The sequence below is a fragment of the Aquarana catesbeiana genome, linkage group LG09, assembly GCF_042186555.1.
Source record: "Aquarana catesbeiana isolate 2022-GZ linkage group LG09, ASM4218655v1, whole genome shotgun sequence".
Lineage (NCBI taxonomy): Eukaryota > Metazoa > Chordata > Amphibia > Anura > Ranidae > Aquarana > Aquarana catesbeiana.
In genome coordinates this window covers 47,282,220-47,301,662 of record NC_133332.1, presented here as the reverse complement: position 1 = coordinate 47,301,662, position 19,443 = coordinate 47,282,220, and the positions used below count along the sequence as shown (strand labels likewise).

At 42.5% G+C, this 19,443-nt stretch overlaps 1 protein-coding gene across 7 annotated transcripts in view; it reads right to left on the bottom strand.

Annotated features, from left to right (window-relative positions):
* LOC141107591 (complement factor B-like) overlaps positions 1–19,443 on the bottom strand; it is a 216,902-nt gene that overhangs the window by 46,175 nt on the left and 151,284 nt on the right. For all 7 annotated transcript variants that reach the window (XM_073598436.1, XM_073598440.1, XM_073598442.1 and 4 more), the window contains one exon: positions 973–1,105. In XM_073598436.1, coding sequence (XP_073454537.1) covers positions 973–1,105 — 133 coding nt within the window. The remainder of the gene's footprint in view (positions 1–972; positions 1,106–19,443) is intronic.

The following is a 19,443-nucleotide window of genomic DNA, read 5'->3' as shown; positions in this document are numbered from 1 at the left end:
TACTAGGTATTAATTTGGATATTTATCCTAAAGAATTCAGAACAATTGTATTCCACACACTAATAGCAGCAAGACTCACTATATCCAGCCTCTGGAAATCCAGTAATGCACCCAATTTATCGAAGGTTATAGCCAGAATCAATACACAGGCCCAATATGAGTTAATGCTGGCTTATAAAAACTTTTCCACCATTACATTTAGAAAGAAATGGAGTGCTTGGATCTCCCATCCCAGAGCATCCAATTGCTTAAAAGAGTGTAATATATAATCTATTGACAAGTTTGAAGTACACTGAAGTCATATATACATACCTTTTAGATGTAGTATATCATCCTGGACCCACTTTATTAATCCGTGCAGCAAGTTTTGTTCAGTTAATTTAATTATATATTTTTTTAATGTTTTCCTTACAATTTTCTGTACTCAACTAATTAACGCAATTGGTGGCCTATCCATGCCTACAGTTTGAACCCAATAGGGGTAGGCTGGTACAGACTATCAATTACTGTATTTGTATAAGAATAATCTTAAGAACTTTTGCAAATAAGTTGATCACAATAACTATCGTGACAATGTCAATCTGTATTGTTAAGACAATTCCTTCAATAAAAGTCTATTGTTTAAAAAAAAAAAGAAATAAGGAAAGTTCCACTTTTTACTTCTTTTTTTAAAGGTGCAAGGTCCATGACTGTTGTGCTAATGGATGCTTCACTGCTTTGTGGGTCTATGCCCTGGAACAGGCATGTGTATATGAGTTATCCCAACACTTTATATACACATCCTTGTTTTAGATCTGTGACTTAAGACATAGAGGGGTAAGGACTAAGGATTAGGATAAAAGCTCTGGCCATTGCACTTTTAAAACCAAGTCAGCAATGGCAGCTCCCTTGTACTGTCTTGACAGATTCTTGGGTAGATATGCAAGCATGAAAAAAAATTAAAGAAATTGGCTTAGCAAAGTTATAGATTACCTTTGCAGGTCTGGGGATCTACTTCAGGGTCTACTCCTCCGGTACACAGGAAATTGTCAGTGACAACGTCTTTGATATCTACCACATCTTTAAAGTCTTCCATTTTCTCTGCATCTTTGAGGCAACCATATCTCTGTAAATAAGAAATTAGTAGATTAGGACAGAATGAGAAAAAAATCAGACAGAGGAAAGGCTGACTGACTTTGTGAGTACTAGGAAAGAGCTGCCAGTTCAGATTGAATTTTGGCTGTTCAGAAGTTCAGCAATCGGACAAACTAAATGGTCAGTTGGCAGACTTAAACCTCAGTTGCACAGGGAATTAAGGGTCTGCAGACAGGGAGAATTATCCGAGTCTAGAAGCCTCCTTTAACCTTTTCACACCGGCCGAATGCCGGCGGTCTGTCAGTGGGTGGGCCTTAACATTGAGCAGCCGCATTATATGCGGCCCTGTGTAAACAACTTACCATGCTGAGAGCATGGTAGCTGGCGGGCATCGATTACCAGCTGACCTCATTATCACACCTTCATCCATCAACTAAGTTTTCACAGCACCCCAAAGAGTACATACTAAATTCCCTGGAGTCACATGCAGTGAACGGGACACCCCTGATATAGTGCCTGCCTGCCTGATTGGATACAGAGTGATTGGATTGATGGTGTGTCCTCCTATTATATAGTTTTGGTAAATCTAAAGGAGAGACTGTATGATCAGATCGTATAGTGTATGGTCACATTTATACACCTAAAATTACCTTAATTAGTTGTGCTTTTAATGTCGATAATTGCTAACAGGACACCAAACACAGAAGCAAACACACATTTTGCTACATAAAATAACAGGTGACAAATGCAGTAAAAAAAAATGTGCAAAAATGTCCCACAAGCTATTTTGCCAGGTGTAGCACAGCCCATTGAAATCAGAAAAACAAGCCAAAAAACATCTCTCGCTCCCACTACTCTAGGTGTGAATGGGGCCCTGAAAGTGAAATTAATGTGTTTACACAAGAACCATGAGGTTTAATTTACATCTGTGCGTTTCCAAACACATGGCAAACTGCACAGAAAATGTGCGCTTCGCCTTGCGTTTCAGAAATGCTGCAAATGTGCATTGCGTTTGTGTTGTCATTACATGTTAAAGTGGTTGTACACCCTTTACAACCACTTTTACCTACAGGTAAGCCTATATTAAGGCTTACCTGTAGGTGCTTGGAATATCTCCTAAACCTCCACGGTTTAGGAAATATTTACGCAAGGCCCGGTAAATGACTACGGTGCATGCAATGTCATCGGCACATGCGCACTTTAGAAAGGGCACATTGTGCCGTTTCTAATAGGGGGTCATCCTGTGACTGGCGGCTTCCGCGCGTCATGTGACACTGGCCAGTCACAGAGCCGGAGTTTGCGGCCCCGGAAGGAAGAGGGGCGAAGATGGACGCTCCCTGCTAGTGGGGACAATGGGGACATCGTGGACTTCGTTATCAGGTAAGTGACACATAATGGGCTACTATGCGATGCATAGTAGCCCATTATGCTTTACCTTTGCAGCGAAGTAAAGAGGAAGTAAAACCCACCAGGGTTTACTTCCTCTTTAAAGGCTCCCCAAACGCCCCAAAAACTGTAGTAATGCACCATGCTCCACTCCAAAAAAAAAAGTACAGGAGCTTCTCTGGGGCAATTGTTGTGCATAGGGCAGCCCTTTCAAGTGAATGGGCTGCCCTATGCGTGACGGGTGAAAACGCTCCAAAACACCCGAAGCAAACGCATGCGGGAATGTGAGATTTCACTACGTGGAGATGTGAACAAGGCCTGACAACTGAGTGTTTCTGTCCACTCCCTCCTATGTACTTGTATAAAGATGGCCATACACCATGCAATCTGATTGTACAATTTCCTTTAGATTTACCAGAACTATGGAATAGAGGACACACCTTAACAATGCATTCAGTTTGTATCCAATCAGTCAGCCCCTTGTACTACTAGCTGATGGGAGATCTAAAAGAGATTGTACAATCAGATTGTATAGGCAGTATGTGGAAGATAGTTTTGTAATGAGGGAGGAGTGGTCCAGAGTAGTGAACACACCCTATCAACCTTCTTCTGTGATGCAACAAGGAAGTGAAGGCTTCTGGGAGATGACCTAACAGGAAGTGAATGTTGATACAAGCTACAGGAAGTGATGTAATCTGAAAATCTGCTCAAAAATGCAAGTAAACTGACAGGATTCAAAATATCCTGTGGATAAGGTAAGTGAGAAAAAATCTCATGTGGGTCCAGTGCCAGCACTTTGGCAGGTGACTCATAATCCATAACATCCTCTGATGAAAAGTCAATAAAATCCATGCTTTCGGTGATCTGTGGCTGGGAGTAAAGACGGCTTCCTCTTCACCCGAGCCCTTGAACTGCAGCTGGGAAGAAGGATCGTTTGCTCCAGCTCCCGTACCTTTACCTGGCTGCTGGACAGACACATTCCTCCATCTAAGCTTGTACTGTGCAGAAACAGGTTCATCAAGGTCAGTCAACACTTTCTGCATCCGCCATAAGAGCTTCCATAGCTGCAGGTAGTGGCGGGCAAATCACACTGTTACTCTGCCCCACTGCGGATACTTCAGCCAGGATTTCAGAGCTGTTGGCTGGTACCTTCTGATAGTTCCAAGCAAAGGGAGCCCAGACCTGCTTCTGAGCAGAGTCTAGCAGCCATCTGTAGGCGATCTCCAGCTCCCATTCCTGAATGGCCAGAAACTCCAAATCTTCCTGTGCCCAGAGCACTTCTGAAACATTCAGCATCCGGTCTATGTATTTAAGATTTCCTGTCAAAGTCCGGGTCCTTGGACAGCCTCCAGAACAACAGCCCCAGACCGCCGTAGCCAAAGACTTCTATCGGGCTGTCATCCACTGTCCATGGGCACATTTAGGCTACATACCAGCAAAGGGCTCTGTAGCTCTCATACAACTGCATCTCCGCCTGGACCAGCCTGCTTAACTCAGCTGTAACTCCTTGTGCCATTGTTACCCCAGTAACAGCATTCACACTTTGTATTGCGACCAGTATCTTTCCTGGGTGGAGGGGAGAATTTTTCCCTGGTGGCGCTGCTCATGGGCTAGCGCTTCCTTCCAGAGTTCCTAGCAGACAGAATCAAAATATCCCAGCAGGACCTGCACTGACACTGGTCCCCTGTGCTGTATCCGTAGCTCTCACAACCTCCTTCCGAATTCCTCTTCCATGGCGGCTGGTATCTGTACCTCTCCTCTTCTGCTATCCGGACCTTGGATCCAGGTGGAGATTTGGCTGTCCCAGACTGCAGGAAGCATCCCGCTGCTTGCCACCAAATGTGATAGAACCGCTTGGCACCCCGACTAGGTGCTTCCTTCCACCAAACCGTGCTTCCTGCCTTCCAAACCGTTCTGAGCAGACCAAGAGCTAAAACCAACACTTTTTACCCCAATCATCGTACACAGACACGACGTGAGCTAAAATCCTAAGGAATGACTCATTATTAAAAACTCACACAGAATATATAGCACACAGTTCAGGTGAACCTGATCAAATTATCGTATGCAAAGGAAATTGTATGCAGAAATATAATTAACATAACTAAGGAACAACCAACATAAACTATGCTACTCCCTCTCTAGCAACTAATAGCTGACATAATAGTGATATAATTACCTTGAGCTAATTAACTAGTCACTTAAACCAGCCTAGGTAGAGGGGACACAATACTAGCAGAAAGACAGAAACAATACAAACAATGGGAGAGATCTACTTAGCATAAACACATTATAGCAGGAGGCCCCAGTGGTTTGAGCTGATTACATTAACATCTGCAGTCATTGCTGGTTTGAGGCATAGAGGCCCCAAATATGGATATGGAACCTCCAGTTCCCAGAGTCTGTGTGTTTTGGGGAGACATGAATTTGAATCAGAAATAAGACAACTCCACGGATCCCCCAGGTATACACCTCCCAATGGATTTATGTGAGAAAATACTGCGCCAACTCTTGACAAAAAATATATAGTGAAGCAGCCAACACAACAATCTGACTATTGTGAATATATAAGGAACAATAAAGTGTGGCGCTAATATAGTATTAGAAAATAAATGATAAAGCAAAAGTGATAATAATGTCTAGAGAAAGGGATCAATGCCCTAAATATGTGATAATTAAACCCGTGGTAATCTCATGGAGTGTAAAGAGAGATATCTCTTCAGAACCAAAACAAAATAAATGAATGATTCAAGGTGAAAACAAGTACATTAAACCTGAAAAACAACTGTGATGGGAGTGACCCAAATGAAAAATATCTCAAAGCTGAATCACAATAGATATCTAATGGAAAAACATACATCAATGTGATATGGATAAACTCAATATTAAATGTCCATCAAAGTGATACCATGGCACAAAGCCATGGGTGAACTCAAACAAATGAATATGTGGGATATTAATGTCCATCACTATAAAGTAGGATGATCACAATATCTAAGTGACACCATAGGTGCTCACAGTCCTCATATATGTTGAAAGGAAGCATCTCTGCATGTAGGTGGATTCTTCTCTCAACATGGTGGTATTATCTCAAACAAATAAGCATAAAATGCCCTTACCTGAAAGGGTGGACTCACAGGCCGTTGGCGGTGAGTCGGAAAAGCTTGTACCGTCAGACGGTGTGATACAGCGGACCGTAGGGTTATTCAGACCTGCATCCTATCGATGGACTTAGCTTTGAGGGAACAACCAATGTCACCAAATGGTGTGCCCCTGGGAGAGTTGAACTGGACTTGAATGTCTTTTAGGACCAGCTTCAATCATCGGCCGGAAACCACCTTATCAACGACCATCCATGTGATAAAGCGAAGAAAAAAGAAAAACTTCCACATAGTGTGAATCCATTTAAAGCGTTGTATCGTTTATTGGTATAAAAGTTACAAAGGATTATATCCAATAAGTAAAAAAATGTAAAACCTGGGCAGTAAAAATTTGGCTCAAAATGAAATAAATAGCGCAGTAGGTGATGCAGTTTTGTTTTACCCTCACCATCAACTACTGCGCTATTTATTTTTACTGCCCAGGTTTTAAATTTTTTTTACTTATTGGCTATAATCCTTTGTAACTTTTATACCAATAAACGATACAACGCTTTAAATGGATTCACACTATGTGGAAGTTTTTCTTTTTTCTTCGCTTTATCACATGGATGGTCGTTGATGAGGTGGTTTCCAGCCGATGATCGAAGCTGGTCCTAAAAGACGTTCAAGTCCGGTTCAACTCTCCCAGGGACACACCATTTGGTGACATCGGTTGTTCCCTCAAAGCCAAGTCCATCGATAGGATCCAGGTCTGAATAACCCTACGGTCCGCTGTATCACACCGTCTGACGGTACAAGCTTTTCCGACTCACCGCCAATGGCCTGTGAGTCCACCCTTTCTGGTAAGGGCATTTTATACTTATTTGTTTGAGATAATAGCACCATGCTGAGAGAAGAATCCACCTACATGCAGAGATGCTTCTAACAGTCTCCTTTCAACATATATGAGGACTGTGAGCACCTATGGTGTCACTTAGATATTGTGATCATCCTACTTTATAGTGACGGACATTAATATCCCACATATTCATTTGTTTGAGTTCACCCATGGCTTTGTGCCATGGTATCACTTTAATGGACATTTAATATTGAGTTTATCCATATCACATTGATGTATGTTTTTCCATTAGATATCTATTGTGATTCAGCTTTGAGATATTTTTCATTTGGGTCACTCCCATCACAATAGATACACTGGATCACAGTTGTTTTTCAGGTTTAATGTACTTGTTTTCACCTTGTATCATTCATTTATTTTGTTTTGGTTCTGAAGAGATATCTCTCTTTACACTCCATGAGATTACCACAGGTTTAATTATCACATATTTAGGGCATTGATCCCTTTCTCTAGACATTATTATCACTTTTGCTTTATCATTTATTTTCTAATACTATATTAGCGCCACACTTTATTGTTCCTTATACACCTCCCAATGAATAGTGTTAAATGCCAGGGCCCATAGTCAGTGGGTAAGATGCTTGCTCCTAGTCCTCCCAAAAGCCCCTTTCCTGGTTAGATCTGTCACATTTCTATTTATTATGAAAAGTGAAATTCTGCCCGAAAAGGTGAACTTATCCTTTAAGATAAGGGCCTGGTATAAATTAAGGAAAACCCCACCCGCTTTGTTTACAAACAGAAAGAAGCAGCTGGCAGTGGATGTTTATCGGCAAATTAAACTTCATTTTTTTCATTGTAAATATCAGTTTTGCAGTAGATCATTGTACACATCATACAAATGTGCCACTTAACAGGCAGGTTCAGGACATCCCCCAGATATTGTATTTAAAGGAATTTTGCAATGTTAATGTTTTTTAAACATTAGTAAAATCTCTGCTCCCCACCTAATTTAATTTTTTAAAACTTTATTTTGCTTTGTTACAGGTTTCCCAGGCCTGGGCGTTCAGCTCATCATTAGTGAGTAACCATCCTTTCATAGCAGACTAACTTCAAACAGGGTAGGATGGGGAACCTTTGGTTTGGAGGCCAACTAGATCTAACTGGGCCTTTCTATGGTAGGGCCAGAATTCTGCAGGCTAAAGAAAGTGTACCAAGCAAAGTGTGCCATGGTCCCTCCATAATTGGTTGGCACTGCAAAATCTCTTAGAATAGAAATAAGGGAGCAGCCAATTTTAATTTGTTTTTAAAGGTGTGAGGTCCAGTTGGTAGAGAGTGGGTGTTTCTAAAAGACAAGGTTAATTGTGAAACACCTTCTCATATCTTCCAGCATCAGCTTTCTCTGCAACTCTCAGCATTCAGTCACATGACATCTCAGAGCCAAAAAGGAGGTCAGTGCGCTGCACAGGTAGCAGGTAGCTACATAATGCCTGGTATGCTTCACTGACTGTAGGTCCCTCTCTGATCAAAGTCGGACTAGAGAAATATCTCCACTCAGGGCCACCAGCCCAACTTATCTTATTGGTACCGACCCAGGGAGCAAATATCCCCTAGCCCAGTCCTCTCTGGACAGCAATTAAGCTAGGCCAGAAAGCATTTTTTTTCCATTTTGGATAGAGGAGAGGGTTTTATCCCCTGACAGTTGTTTTTCTTTGTCATCTAAGTGGAAGATTTCACTTCACTTCCTGCCGCATCAGGGAGTGAAAGGGAGTGGTCAAAGGGTCACCAGAACTAGTGTCTCCATTGCAAGATTTACCCTCTATTCCTGTTCTGGTTGAGAACCCAAAATTTGGGATTTTTTTTTCATTGTGAACTTTGTGGATAGCAGTCACTAGGACAAACAGAGAGGATGAATCTAACGGGGACACCAACAGCAATAAAAACTTGACAGGTGTTCTAATCCCTCCCCATTCTATCTAAAACAAAAAAAAAGTTTTGCCTTCAGTTATACTTTAAGAAGTGTTGGGAAGTCTGGCATGAGTTTTGGGCTTCCATACTCCAGACTGTCAGATACTTTAAATGGAATGGTAAGAACCTTTTTTTTATTGCTCTATGTTTCCTCCTGTCTCAGCGGCCACTTTTCCCATCATTTCTTGTCCTAATGCTGCAGAAGTGAAAATGTGAAATTTTCCAACCGGTAATAGATAAATAAAACCCTTATGCCGCGTACACACGAGTGGATTTTCCGTCGGAAAAAACTTGGATGGTTTTTCCGATGGAATTCCGCTCAAGCTTGCCTTGCATACACACGGTCACACAAAAGTTCTCTGAACTTTCGACTGTCAAGAACACGGTGACGTACAACACTACGACGAGCCGAGAAAATGAAGTTCAATGCTTCCGAGCATGCATCGAATTGTTTCCCAGTGTGCGTAGGAATTTTGCGCGTCGGAATTTGTACGGACGATCGTATTTTCGGACAGAAACTTGTCCCGACTGAAAAATAGAGAACATGCTCTCAATCTTTTGCTGGCTGGAATTCCGCCAGCAAAAGACTGATGGAGCATACACACGATCGCATTTTCCGACAAAGAGCTCTCATCGGAGTTTTGCTGGTGGAATTTCTGATCGTGTGTACGCAGTATTAGAGTATCTATCCTTTCCCCATCCCAAACCGACAAAAACACTTTTGGATGGAGTTGGGATGTACATTTTGTCCAAAAATGTTGATACTACAAGAAGAGTTTAAAGGGAAAATGTCAGATTAGATCTCTTCTCCTCTCTTTTGCCAACAGATCAAATGACCCGATATTGGGAGATACATGAGTGTTTGGTAAAGAGAATTGGATATTTGCGCTTTTGAATAGCTACACTGTCTGGAAAATCTGCTGCATTTCACAAACTTCCCATGACGCCCTGGACCTTGCTGTGTGCTGTGCTGTCATCCACTGGCTATAGTAGAGCTGTCCATAGATTAGTAGGATTTTATTTAAGATAAAAAATGTGCATATACTCCTCTATTACTATACAATTACAAAATATGATATCTCACCACCTATTTATATATATGAAAACATATTGTTTGACAAGAAACCACCGTGAAAATTAATAAACTACACAGTGTGACCAAAAATTCATAAACAATAATACATAAAATAAAAGTGAAAGGTAAAAAATAAATAAACATAAAAAGTCCACTCCCAGTGTCCAATTACGGTCCAAAAAGTGGTGAAACGCTTATAATATGAATGCTGTGGGCTATGACCTACGCATGCAGTGCTCCCAGATCACTAAATAACCAGAAGTGCCACCTCCTTGCCAGATTACCAGGATCTCTAAGAAAAAGAGATCAAAAGCACTTGAACACATATGTAAGATCATTCCCAGGGTCCACCGACACTTTCCAAACATGTCCAATCAATCCAAAATTCGCAGGAATCCCTAGCTTGTCCTCAGGGATAGTACTAAGAGAACAATAGAAGACCATAGAGTAGTATCGCTATATATACCGGTACTTTATTTAACCACTTCAGCCCCGGAAGGATTTACCCCCTTCCTGACCAGAGCGTTTTTTTGCGATTCGGCACTGCGTCGCTTTAATTGACAATTGCGCGGTCGTGCGACGTGGCTCCGAAACAAAATTGACGTCATTTTTTTTCCCACAAATAGAGCTTTCTTTTGGTGGTATTTGATCATCTCTGCGATTTTTATTTTTTGCGCCATAAATAAAATAATAGCGACAATTTTGAAAAAAACGCATTATTTTTTACATTTTGCTATAATAATTATCCCCAAAAAATATATAAAAAAACATTTTTTTCCCTCAGTTTAGGCCAATACGTATTCTTCTACATATTTTTGGTAAAAAAAAAATTGCAATAAGCGTTTATTGATTAGTTTGCGCAAAAAGTTATAGCGTTTACAAAATAGGGGATAGTTTTATGGCATTTTTATTAATAATTTTTTTTTTTACTAGTAATGGCGGCGATCAGCGATTTTTATTGTGACTGTGACGTTATGGCGGACATGTCGGACATTTTTTACACATTTTTGGGACCATTGTCATTTATACAGCAATCAGTGCTATAAAAATGCATTGGTTCCTGTATAAATGACACTGGCAGTGAAGGGGTTAACCACTAGGGGGCGGGGAGGGGTTAGGTGTGTCCTAGGGGAGTGATTTCTAACTGTCAGGGGTATGGGCTGGTGTATGACGTCACTGATCTCTGCTCCGATGACAGGAAGCAGAGATCGAGTGACACTTGTCACTAGGCAGAACGGGGAGATGGTGTTTACAACGGCATCTCCCCATTCATCCTCTCCGTGAGGCGATCGCGGGTATGCCCGCGGCGATCGAGTCCGCGGGACCCGCGACCTGACTCACGGAGATCGCGGCAGGCGTGCGCCGCCGCCGGCGCGCGCACACATGACGGCAAATTCAAAGTAACGTACGAGTACGTTACTTTGCGCAGCCGTGCCATTCTGCCGACGTAAAAGTACAGGAGCCGGTCGGGAACCAGTTGACAAAAATCACAGGGTACATAAAGAATCTAACGCCTTGCCATTGTCACTGGTGGATGTAAACATGGCACGGGCCGCTGACCCCCAATGGGTGTTTTGTCTACAAATGGACGTCTTCAGGAGACAAGCAAGAGGTATTGCTTGTCCCCTGAAGATGCCCATTTGTAGACAAAATGCACGTTGGGTGTGGTCAGCGGCTTGTGACGTATTTATATCCACAAGTGATTTTTGTGAGTATAATGTATATATAATAAATGGCAAGGTTTTAGCGATATTACTCTATGGTCCCCTATTGTTCTCTTCCTACTAGCCCTAAGAAAAAGCTAGACATTCTTGCAAATTTTGGATTGATTGGACAAGCTAAGATCTGAGATGTCTGACATCTTCCTTCATCCTTCACCCTTTTCTTCTAGGGGCAACAATCTCTAAAATGTCTTTAACCACCTGCTTACTGGGAACTTAAACCCCCTTCCTGCCCAGGCCAATTTTGAATGACAATTGCGCGGTCATGCAACACTGTACCCATATGAAATTTTTATCCTTTTTTTTACACAAATAGAGCTTTCTTTTGGGGATATTTAATAACCACTGGTGTTTTTATTTTTTGCTAAACAAGAAAAACAGAAATTTTTGAAGAAAAAAAACAGTTTTCATAGTTTGTTAATAAATTTTGCAAACAGGTAATTTTTCACCTTCATTCATGTGCACTGATGGGGCTGCATAATAGGGGGCGCTAGAGACCTAACAAACATATGCTTCTACCATTAAGTGCACTCACTAACCAAATCAGTCTCAGTGAACTGGGTGGTGTTGATTGTGCTAAACTAGTGATACCACAAACACATGATTTATGCTACAAAAATGATATAAAATACAATAAAAAAAAATATTAATTAAAGAGTCCAGTGAAAAGAATTTTTTTTGAACAAAATTAGTGCAAGTGAAATGAATAGATCGTGATGTCTAATAGTCCCAATCCATTGAAGAGATCAGAGCAAAGCAGTTGAAACCAACATCACAGCAGACACATGGATCCTCACAAATGCAACAATTTAAGCGTTGATATAAAGGTTCCGTCACCCAAGAGGAAAAACACCTGAAGGTAATAGATATCTGCTTACCAGATACCAATGACTTCTTTAACTAAAAAGAAAGTCATTAGTGCTTGTACAGGATTGTGCCTGTTCACATGAAGGCTGGAAGGCTGGATGGTACTTTAGAGGTCCTTGGAGGTCCTTGGAGCGGTACGTGGTCACATGTCCAGATTCGTCCCACCTACTTCCGGATTAGCTGGTTAGCTAGACGCATGGAGTGGAACGCACGCCGCATGTGCGATGTGATGCGAAGGGTTCTTGACTCTACTCACCCTGACATGCGAGCAGTCCCAGTGCCGGGTAGGCACCGTCCAATGTAAGAGGCCATTTGGCTATTTTTATTGTTCTCTAATTTTATATATTAAACGGTTTTACGCTATGAGGATTCCTTTTTGTTTCTCATATTTCCTATCCTGAATGAATGGGACGGGAGGGTTCAATGCCTAAAGTACCATCCAGCCTTCCAGCCTTCATGTGAACAGGCACAATCCTGTACAAGCACTAATGACTTTCTTTTTAGTTAAAGAAGTCATTGGTATCTGGTAAGCAGATATCTATTACCTTCAGGTGTTTTTCCTCTTGGGTGACGGAACCTTTATATCAACGCTTAAATTGTTGCATTTGTGAGGATCCATGTGTCTGCTGTGATGTTGGTTTCAACTGCTTTGCTCTGATCTCTTCAATGGATTGGGACTATTAGACATCACGATCTATTCATTTCACTTGCACTAATTTTGTTCAAAAAAAATTCTTTTCACTGGACTCTTTAATTAATATTTTTTTTTATTGTATTTTATATCATTTTTGTAGCATAAATCATGTGTTTGTGGTATCACTAGTTTAGCACAATCAACACCACCCAGTTCACTGAGACTGATTTGGTTAGTGAGTGCACTTAATGGTAGAAGCATATGTTTGTTAGGTCTCTAGCGCCCCCTATTACACACCATTACTTATTTGATTGTTCCATTCAAATTAAGGGGAGCAGCTTGTATTTGTTGTGTTTTTTGAATGTGTGGTTTTCCACTCACTAATTCACTCATTATATACTTTGAAATTTTTTTAATTTTTTAATTTTTTTATTTTTTACCAAAGGCGCGAAAGTATTGTCTATTTATCACTGATGGGGCTGCACTGATGGGCAGTGATAGGCTGCACGGATAGGCACTGATAGGCGGCACTGAAGAGCACTAAGAGGTGGCGCTGATAGGCACTGGTAGTTGACACTGATAGGTAGCTCCGATGGGCACTGATAGGGGGCACTGGTGGGCACTGATAGGTGGCACTGGTGGGCACTGCTTAGCAGTCACTGATGGGCACTGGTACACACTGCTTAGCAGCAGTGGGTGTCAGTGTGCGGGACTGATGTCCCGTTTACACAGGCCGGTAATCAACTTTCAGCGTGAGGAAAACAAAGCCGATTACCGACTTCTGTTTACATCATGTGATCATTGGCTGACAGCTGATCACGCGGTAAAGGGCCGGGTTCAACCCTTTACTCCGATCTGTAATCAGCCGAGTCTAATGGACTTGGTGATCAAAGAGCGCGCCACCCGCTCCTTGCAGAGGGGCGCGCAGGCAGCTCGAGCACGGGAGGACAAACATGGACGCCCTCGCAGCAATTTAAGCCCATGCTGTAGCCATCTTTTGGCTATAGCGCAGGCGTGAAGAGGTTAAGAAAAATTTTAAATACATCTATAACTAGGAAAAATATACTCAGCTAGGATTGCTAGATGGAAGGTATCTAAGGGCCTGTGTCAATGGGCTTTTTGTTCAATTAGGCCAGTTTCACACTTGTGCGGGTGGTTGCCGCTGTAGGTCCACACCTGTTTCCGCAACCATCCACACAGAAAAACGCGTTACCACTCAGGAAATACATGGGGGTAACATTAATCCTAATGGCATCCCCACGCACTGAAAAATGTTGTGTGGTTTCCCAGCACTGGGAACCACATTGCACTTGCAGGTTTCCGTGCTGGACCTTTTCCCTGCATTTTCTGGAGGCAAAACAGCCCATTTAATTGACTGGGCTGCTGTGTTTGTGCAAAACATGGCTCAAGTGTGAACCTAGTCTCAAACAGATTTTGCATTCCCATACAAGTATATTGTGCCGCCCCAACGGGGCATAGAATTTATATAGATTGTTTCCTTAACCATTTTCTATGGACGTTTTATATTTAGTTCACATGCTGCCATCTAGTGACCTTTTTTTGGTAATTCACTTGTTTTCTTATGTTCTCTTTCCCTTATGTTATGACATACTTTCTTTGTATGTAATGCTCCACCCTTCTTCCTGATATTGTACTTCCTGTGTCATGGATGCAGCTAACAGGCCGCATGTAGCAGGGCACATGTATTCTGCATAGTAAGCTACAGACAATATCATCTTTTGACCGCATAAATACTACAACCTATTCATCTGTTTGTATCCTGTCATCTGCTGTAACCTGATGTTCAGAATAAAATCACCTTTGTGGATAGAATCAGTATGTGGTGAGTTCAAACTATCTGATGAGGATTGCCTTCAGTGATTATATCTTATACAGGCCAGGCATAGAGGTCTTACAAGGGATAAATCGCTTCACAACAATCGGAGTCAGAATAGTCAAAAGATGTATAGAATTCCCCCAGCCTGCTGTGTATATTTGTGTGCCTGATCTGCAATCAAGCTCAGTGCCATCCGCCATCTTCTGAAGCAGATGGTCGCACGAGTTTACCGCACCTCATGTGAATGTTAAAAACAGTTTCTATACATTGAACTGCGTTACCCCACCTGTCTAAGCTGCTGTTCGTCTTCTTAAAGAGACAGTACCATTTCTTGCAAAAACGTGAAAAATGTCTAGACAAGACTCTGAGCACCCTTTTGTGGCTGAACCAACGCAGATTCATCATGCCTCTGAACCCGCAGAGGTACAGGGAGCAGATTCTGAAGATATTGCCAAACAGAGTGTAAGACTCAAACGTGCAATAAAACTGACACAGAAACTCAGAGAAAACTAAGCAATCTGTCAGATTTATGGGACAGAACTTCACACTGCATGTCAGTTTTGTCACACTTTAATGATCGACCAGTTGAACTAAGAAACTCTATAGATCGCTTATCTGCCACGTACAAACTTTACCAGCGGCTGTTTGCAAAATACACAGATTTCTTGCAGGACTGTAAAATAGAGGACTCTTCAGCAGAACTGACCAGGGCTGATGCACTAAACCAACAAAGGGATCTCTTAGTGCAAAAAGCCCAGTGTAAGGCAGAACTCTGCATTGCTCAACTGCAGGAGACCAGATCTCACAGATCCACATCAACCAAGCACACTACACGTTCCTCTAGATCCTCTCGCTCCAGAAGTTCAACATTAAGCGATAAGATAATAGAGGCCCGTGCTGATGCAGAATCAAAAAAAGCGCAAAGCTCCTTTACCAGAAAGGAAGCAGAAATAGAAACACGAAAGGCAAAGATGAAAGCTCAACAAGCAGAAATAGAAACACAAAAGGCAAAGATGAAAGCTCAACAAGTAGAGGCAGATTCCCAATTAGATTCCCAATTAAAGATTCTGCAAATGGAAAGGGAGGAAGCAGCTTCCCTAGCAAGGCTGAGAGTCCTCAAACAAGTGATGGGAGAAAGTGCTAACTCAGACTGGTCCATCCCAGCGGAACTGCAAGACCCAGTTGAACGCAGTGAATATGTAATAAAGCATAATGTTTGCAATGATACAGAGTTATCTCCTGTATGTCTTACTAACGACACTGTTCTGACTCTCAACACAGAGACCTCTCAGCTCCAAATGCCTGAGCCTCTTCAAGTCTACAACAGAAGTGCATCTATGCAGCAAACCGCATCACCTCTTGCTGACAACAAGGTGACTTCCAGTGACAAGCTGCAGCTCAAGCAACAGCCAGCACAAGCCTTAGGGACTACACCACAGTTAAACGCTCTTGCAACATCATTTCATCCTGGTAAACCTCACCATACTTCACCAGAGAACTTTCACACCCGAGGGGTTCCACAAGTTACTTTGGCACCGAAGAGTGAGAGATCAGACTTGAATGATTTTGCCAGATATATGGTAAGCCATGAGCTCATTAGCGCTACCCTCTCAAAGTTTGACGACTGTCCAGAGAGCTACAGGGCCTGGAGATCAACCTTCAAAGCTGCCATTGCTGATTTCAACCTTTATTCCAAGGAGGAACTTGATTTGCTCATAAAGTGGCTGGTAGCCAGAATCTTCAGATTGTGTTAAAAGACTGAGAACAGTGCATGTTGACCACCCAGATGCAGGTCTTGTTGCTGCATGGGCAAGACTTGAGCAAGCCTTAGGTAGCTCTGAGGCCATAGAAAAAGCTCTTTTCAAGAGACTGCAAAACTCTAAAGCTCCAAGATCTGAGTGACCTTCTCATGGAGCTAGAGTTGGTAAAGACAGACCCACGTCTACCTGGACTAAGCTTCCTGGATACTGCTCATGGTGTCAATCCAGTGGTGTCTAAACTGCCATACGGCCTGCAAGAGAAATGGGCACAACAGGGCTCAAGGTACAAAAGAGACTATAACGTATCTTTTCCTCCATTCGCATATTTTTGCAGGTTCATCAGTGATCGAGCCTGGGTGAGAAACGATCCCAGCTTCAGCGAACCCAACTTGCCTGCTTCATCATCATCATCAAGGTATGATAAAATAGCAGCTAAACGTAGAGACTTTAATAGAGCAATGTCTGTTAAAAGGACAGACATCTCACCACCCGTATCCTCTCCTGCTCACCAGAGCGATTCGGGTGACAGAGATAAAGACCCTAATCGTCAGTACCCTATTCTCAAGAAGCCTCACCCCCTAAAGAAATGTTGTGGGCTTAGGGCAAAGGCGTTACAAGAGCACAGGGAGATTCTTCAGAAACTTGGAATATGCTACAGGTGCTGTGCTTGTTATGGACATTTTGCTAAAGACTGTAAAGTTGTCATCAAGTGCACAGAATGCAGTAGCGACAAACAGCTATGCATCCGGGCCCACCCTCAGACAATTCACAGCAGCTTCCTACCTTCAGCCCTGTCTCAAGTCATGGCGGGGAGCAACAAGGTCATGCTCCAGCCACAGCTAACGTTTCTTGTTCATGCACAGAAGTCTGTGGAGAAGGCTTAGATCACAAATGCTGTGCTAAGATATGCCTAGTCAAGATATACCCAACTTCCTCAACCTGAGGAAGTTATTAGGATGTATGCCATAATAGATGAACAGAGCAACAGATCCCTGGTTAAGCCTAAATTCTTTGAGATCTTTGGTATAGAGGGACACGCATCACCGTACACTCTCAGAACCTGTTCTGGTCGTGAAGAGACCTTCGTTAGAAGGGCCGATGGGTTCATGGTCTCTCATATCAAAAAGGGAGAGGGCATACCCCTACCAACATTAGTTGAGTGTGACCAGATACCAGACGAAAGGGAAGAAATTCCTACTCCAGAGGCTGCATATCACCATCCTCACTTGAGGCACCTTGTTAATGAAATTCCTGCAATGGACATGAATGCTGAAATCTTGATCTTGCTAGGAAGATACATTCTCGGAGTACACAAAGTACGCAAGCAGTGCAATGGACCCGATGATGCCACTTACGCACAAAAACTTGATCTAAGCTGGGAAATCGCGGGCGACGTATGCTTGGATAGAATGCGTACATCATCCGAGATCCACTCCTTCAAAACTTACATGTTAGGAAACGGACGTGCATCCCACTTCAAACAGTGCCCTCACCATTAAAAAGTAAAAGAGAAGTCTCTTGACGTCATCCAAGTACCTGATGTCACTCCTAACTATTGTGATGACAACCTAGGTACCACAGTGTTTTGTACTGCAAGCGATGACAACAAAATGAAAGCCTTTCAACCTTGCGATCATGCCACAAGGTTTAAAGACTTGAATCTGGGAATGGACATACCACCTGCACAGAGTAGTCTGGGCCTACGGTGGGACTTATTAAAAGACACCTTTGGTTTTCAAGTCAGCTCTGCAGACAAGCCATTTACCAAACGTGGTGTTCTGTCAGTGGTGAACAGCCTATACAATCCAGTGGGATTCGTAGCTCCCATCACTATACAAGGTAAATCCTTACTTAGACAGTTCTCAGAGGCTATTAAAGATTGGGATGCTCCACTACCAATAGACCAGCTTTCAAAGTGGGAGTCCTGGAAACAATCTCTACATGCCTTAGATGGAATCTGTATACCACACTGCTACACTTCTTCCTTCCTTGCCACAAGTTAGAGGAAAGAGCTTCATATCTTCTCAGATGCATCTACTGAGGCCATAGCAGCTATCGCTTACCTCAAGGTAAGAGATACTTCTAATCAAGCGCACATAGAGTTTTTGTTTGGGAAAGCTAAGTTAGCACCTAAGCCTGAACACATGATTCCCAGGCTTGAACTTTGTTCGACTGTGCTAGCTGTAGAAATAGCAGATTTCATACTGCACAAGCTAGACATTTTAGATAGATGACGTCAGATTCTACACAGACAGCAATGTTGTTCTGGGCTACATATACAACCAGACTAAACGTTTCTATGTCTATGTCAGCAACCGTGTAGAGAGAATCAGGAAATCATCTAAACCTGTACAATGGCATTATGTTCCATCTGAAATTAACCCTGCAGATCATGCCACCAGGCCAGCGTCTGCAAGTGTTTTTGCAAATTCTTCTTGGTTAACAGGTCCTGAATTCCTGCTGGATCATCCAGAAGAAACCACAGCTGATGTCTTCAGTCTTCTAGAACCTGACAAAGATTCAGAGATTTGTCCTGAAGTTAAAACCCTCATCACCAGAACTGAACAAAGACTCGTCTTGGGCTGGCAACGCTTTGAACGTTTCACCAAGTGGAGAAGGCTTGTACGCATCACCGCATGGTTAGTTCATATTGCAGGTTGCTTCCACACAAAGCCCATAGATCAATGGTTCTCAACCTTTCTTGTGTCGTGACCCCTTGATAAAATTCCCCAAGATGTGGGGACCCCTAACAGTAAAATTATTTTCATAGCGTAGGTTGTCGGCACCCAAGGCAAGACAAGTGATTTGCGCCCCTAACCCACGGACATTTAGTGCTCCCTGAGTCCCTTCCACTCGTACAGTATTAAAACCCCTTATGGTACATTTTAGGATGTACCACTCTTTCTCTTTGTTCTCCTTTCTTTCCCCTTTATCTCTTTCTATCCCAATGTTTCGTTTTTTTTTCCCCTTTCCCTCTCTCTAGCCATCGTTCTTGTTCTCTTATTCTTTCTCTCCCTTTTCTTTGTTCCTCCCCCTCTTTTCCTCTCCATTCCATGTATTCTCTATTTTATTTTCTCTTACTCCTTGGTGGGGGGAATGGGATGAGTGGCAGTGCTGGCGGGGAGTTGAACGAGTGGCAGTGCTGGTGGGGGGTGGGATCAGTGGCAGTGCTGGGGGAAGTTATG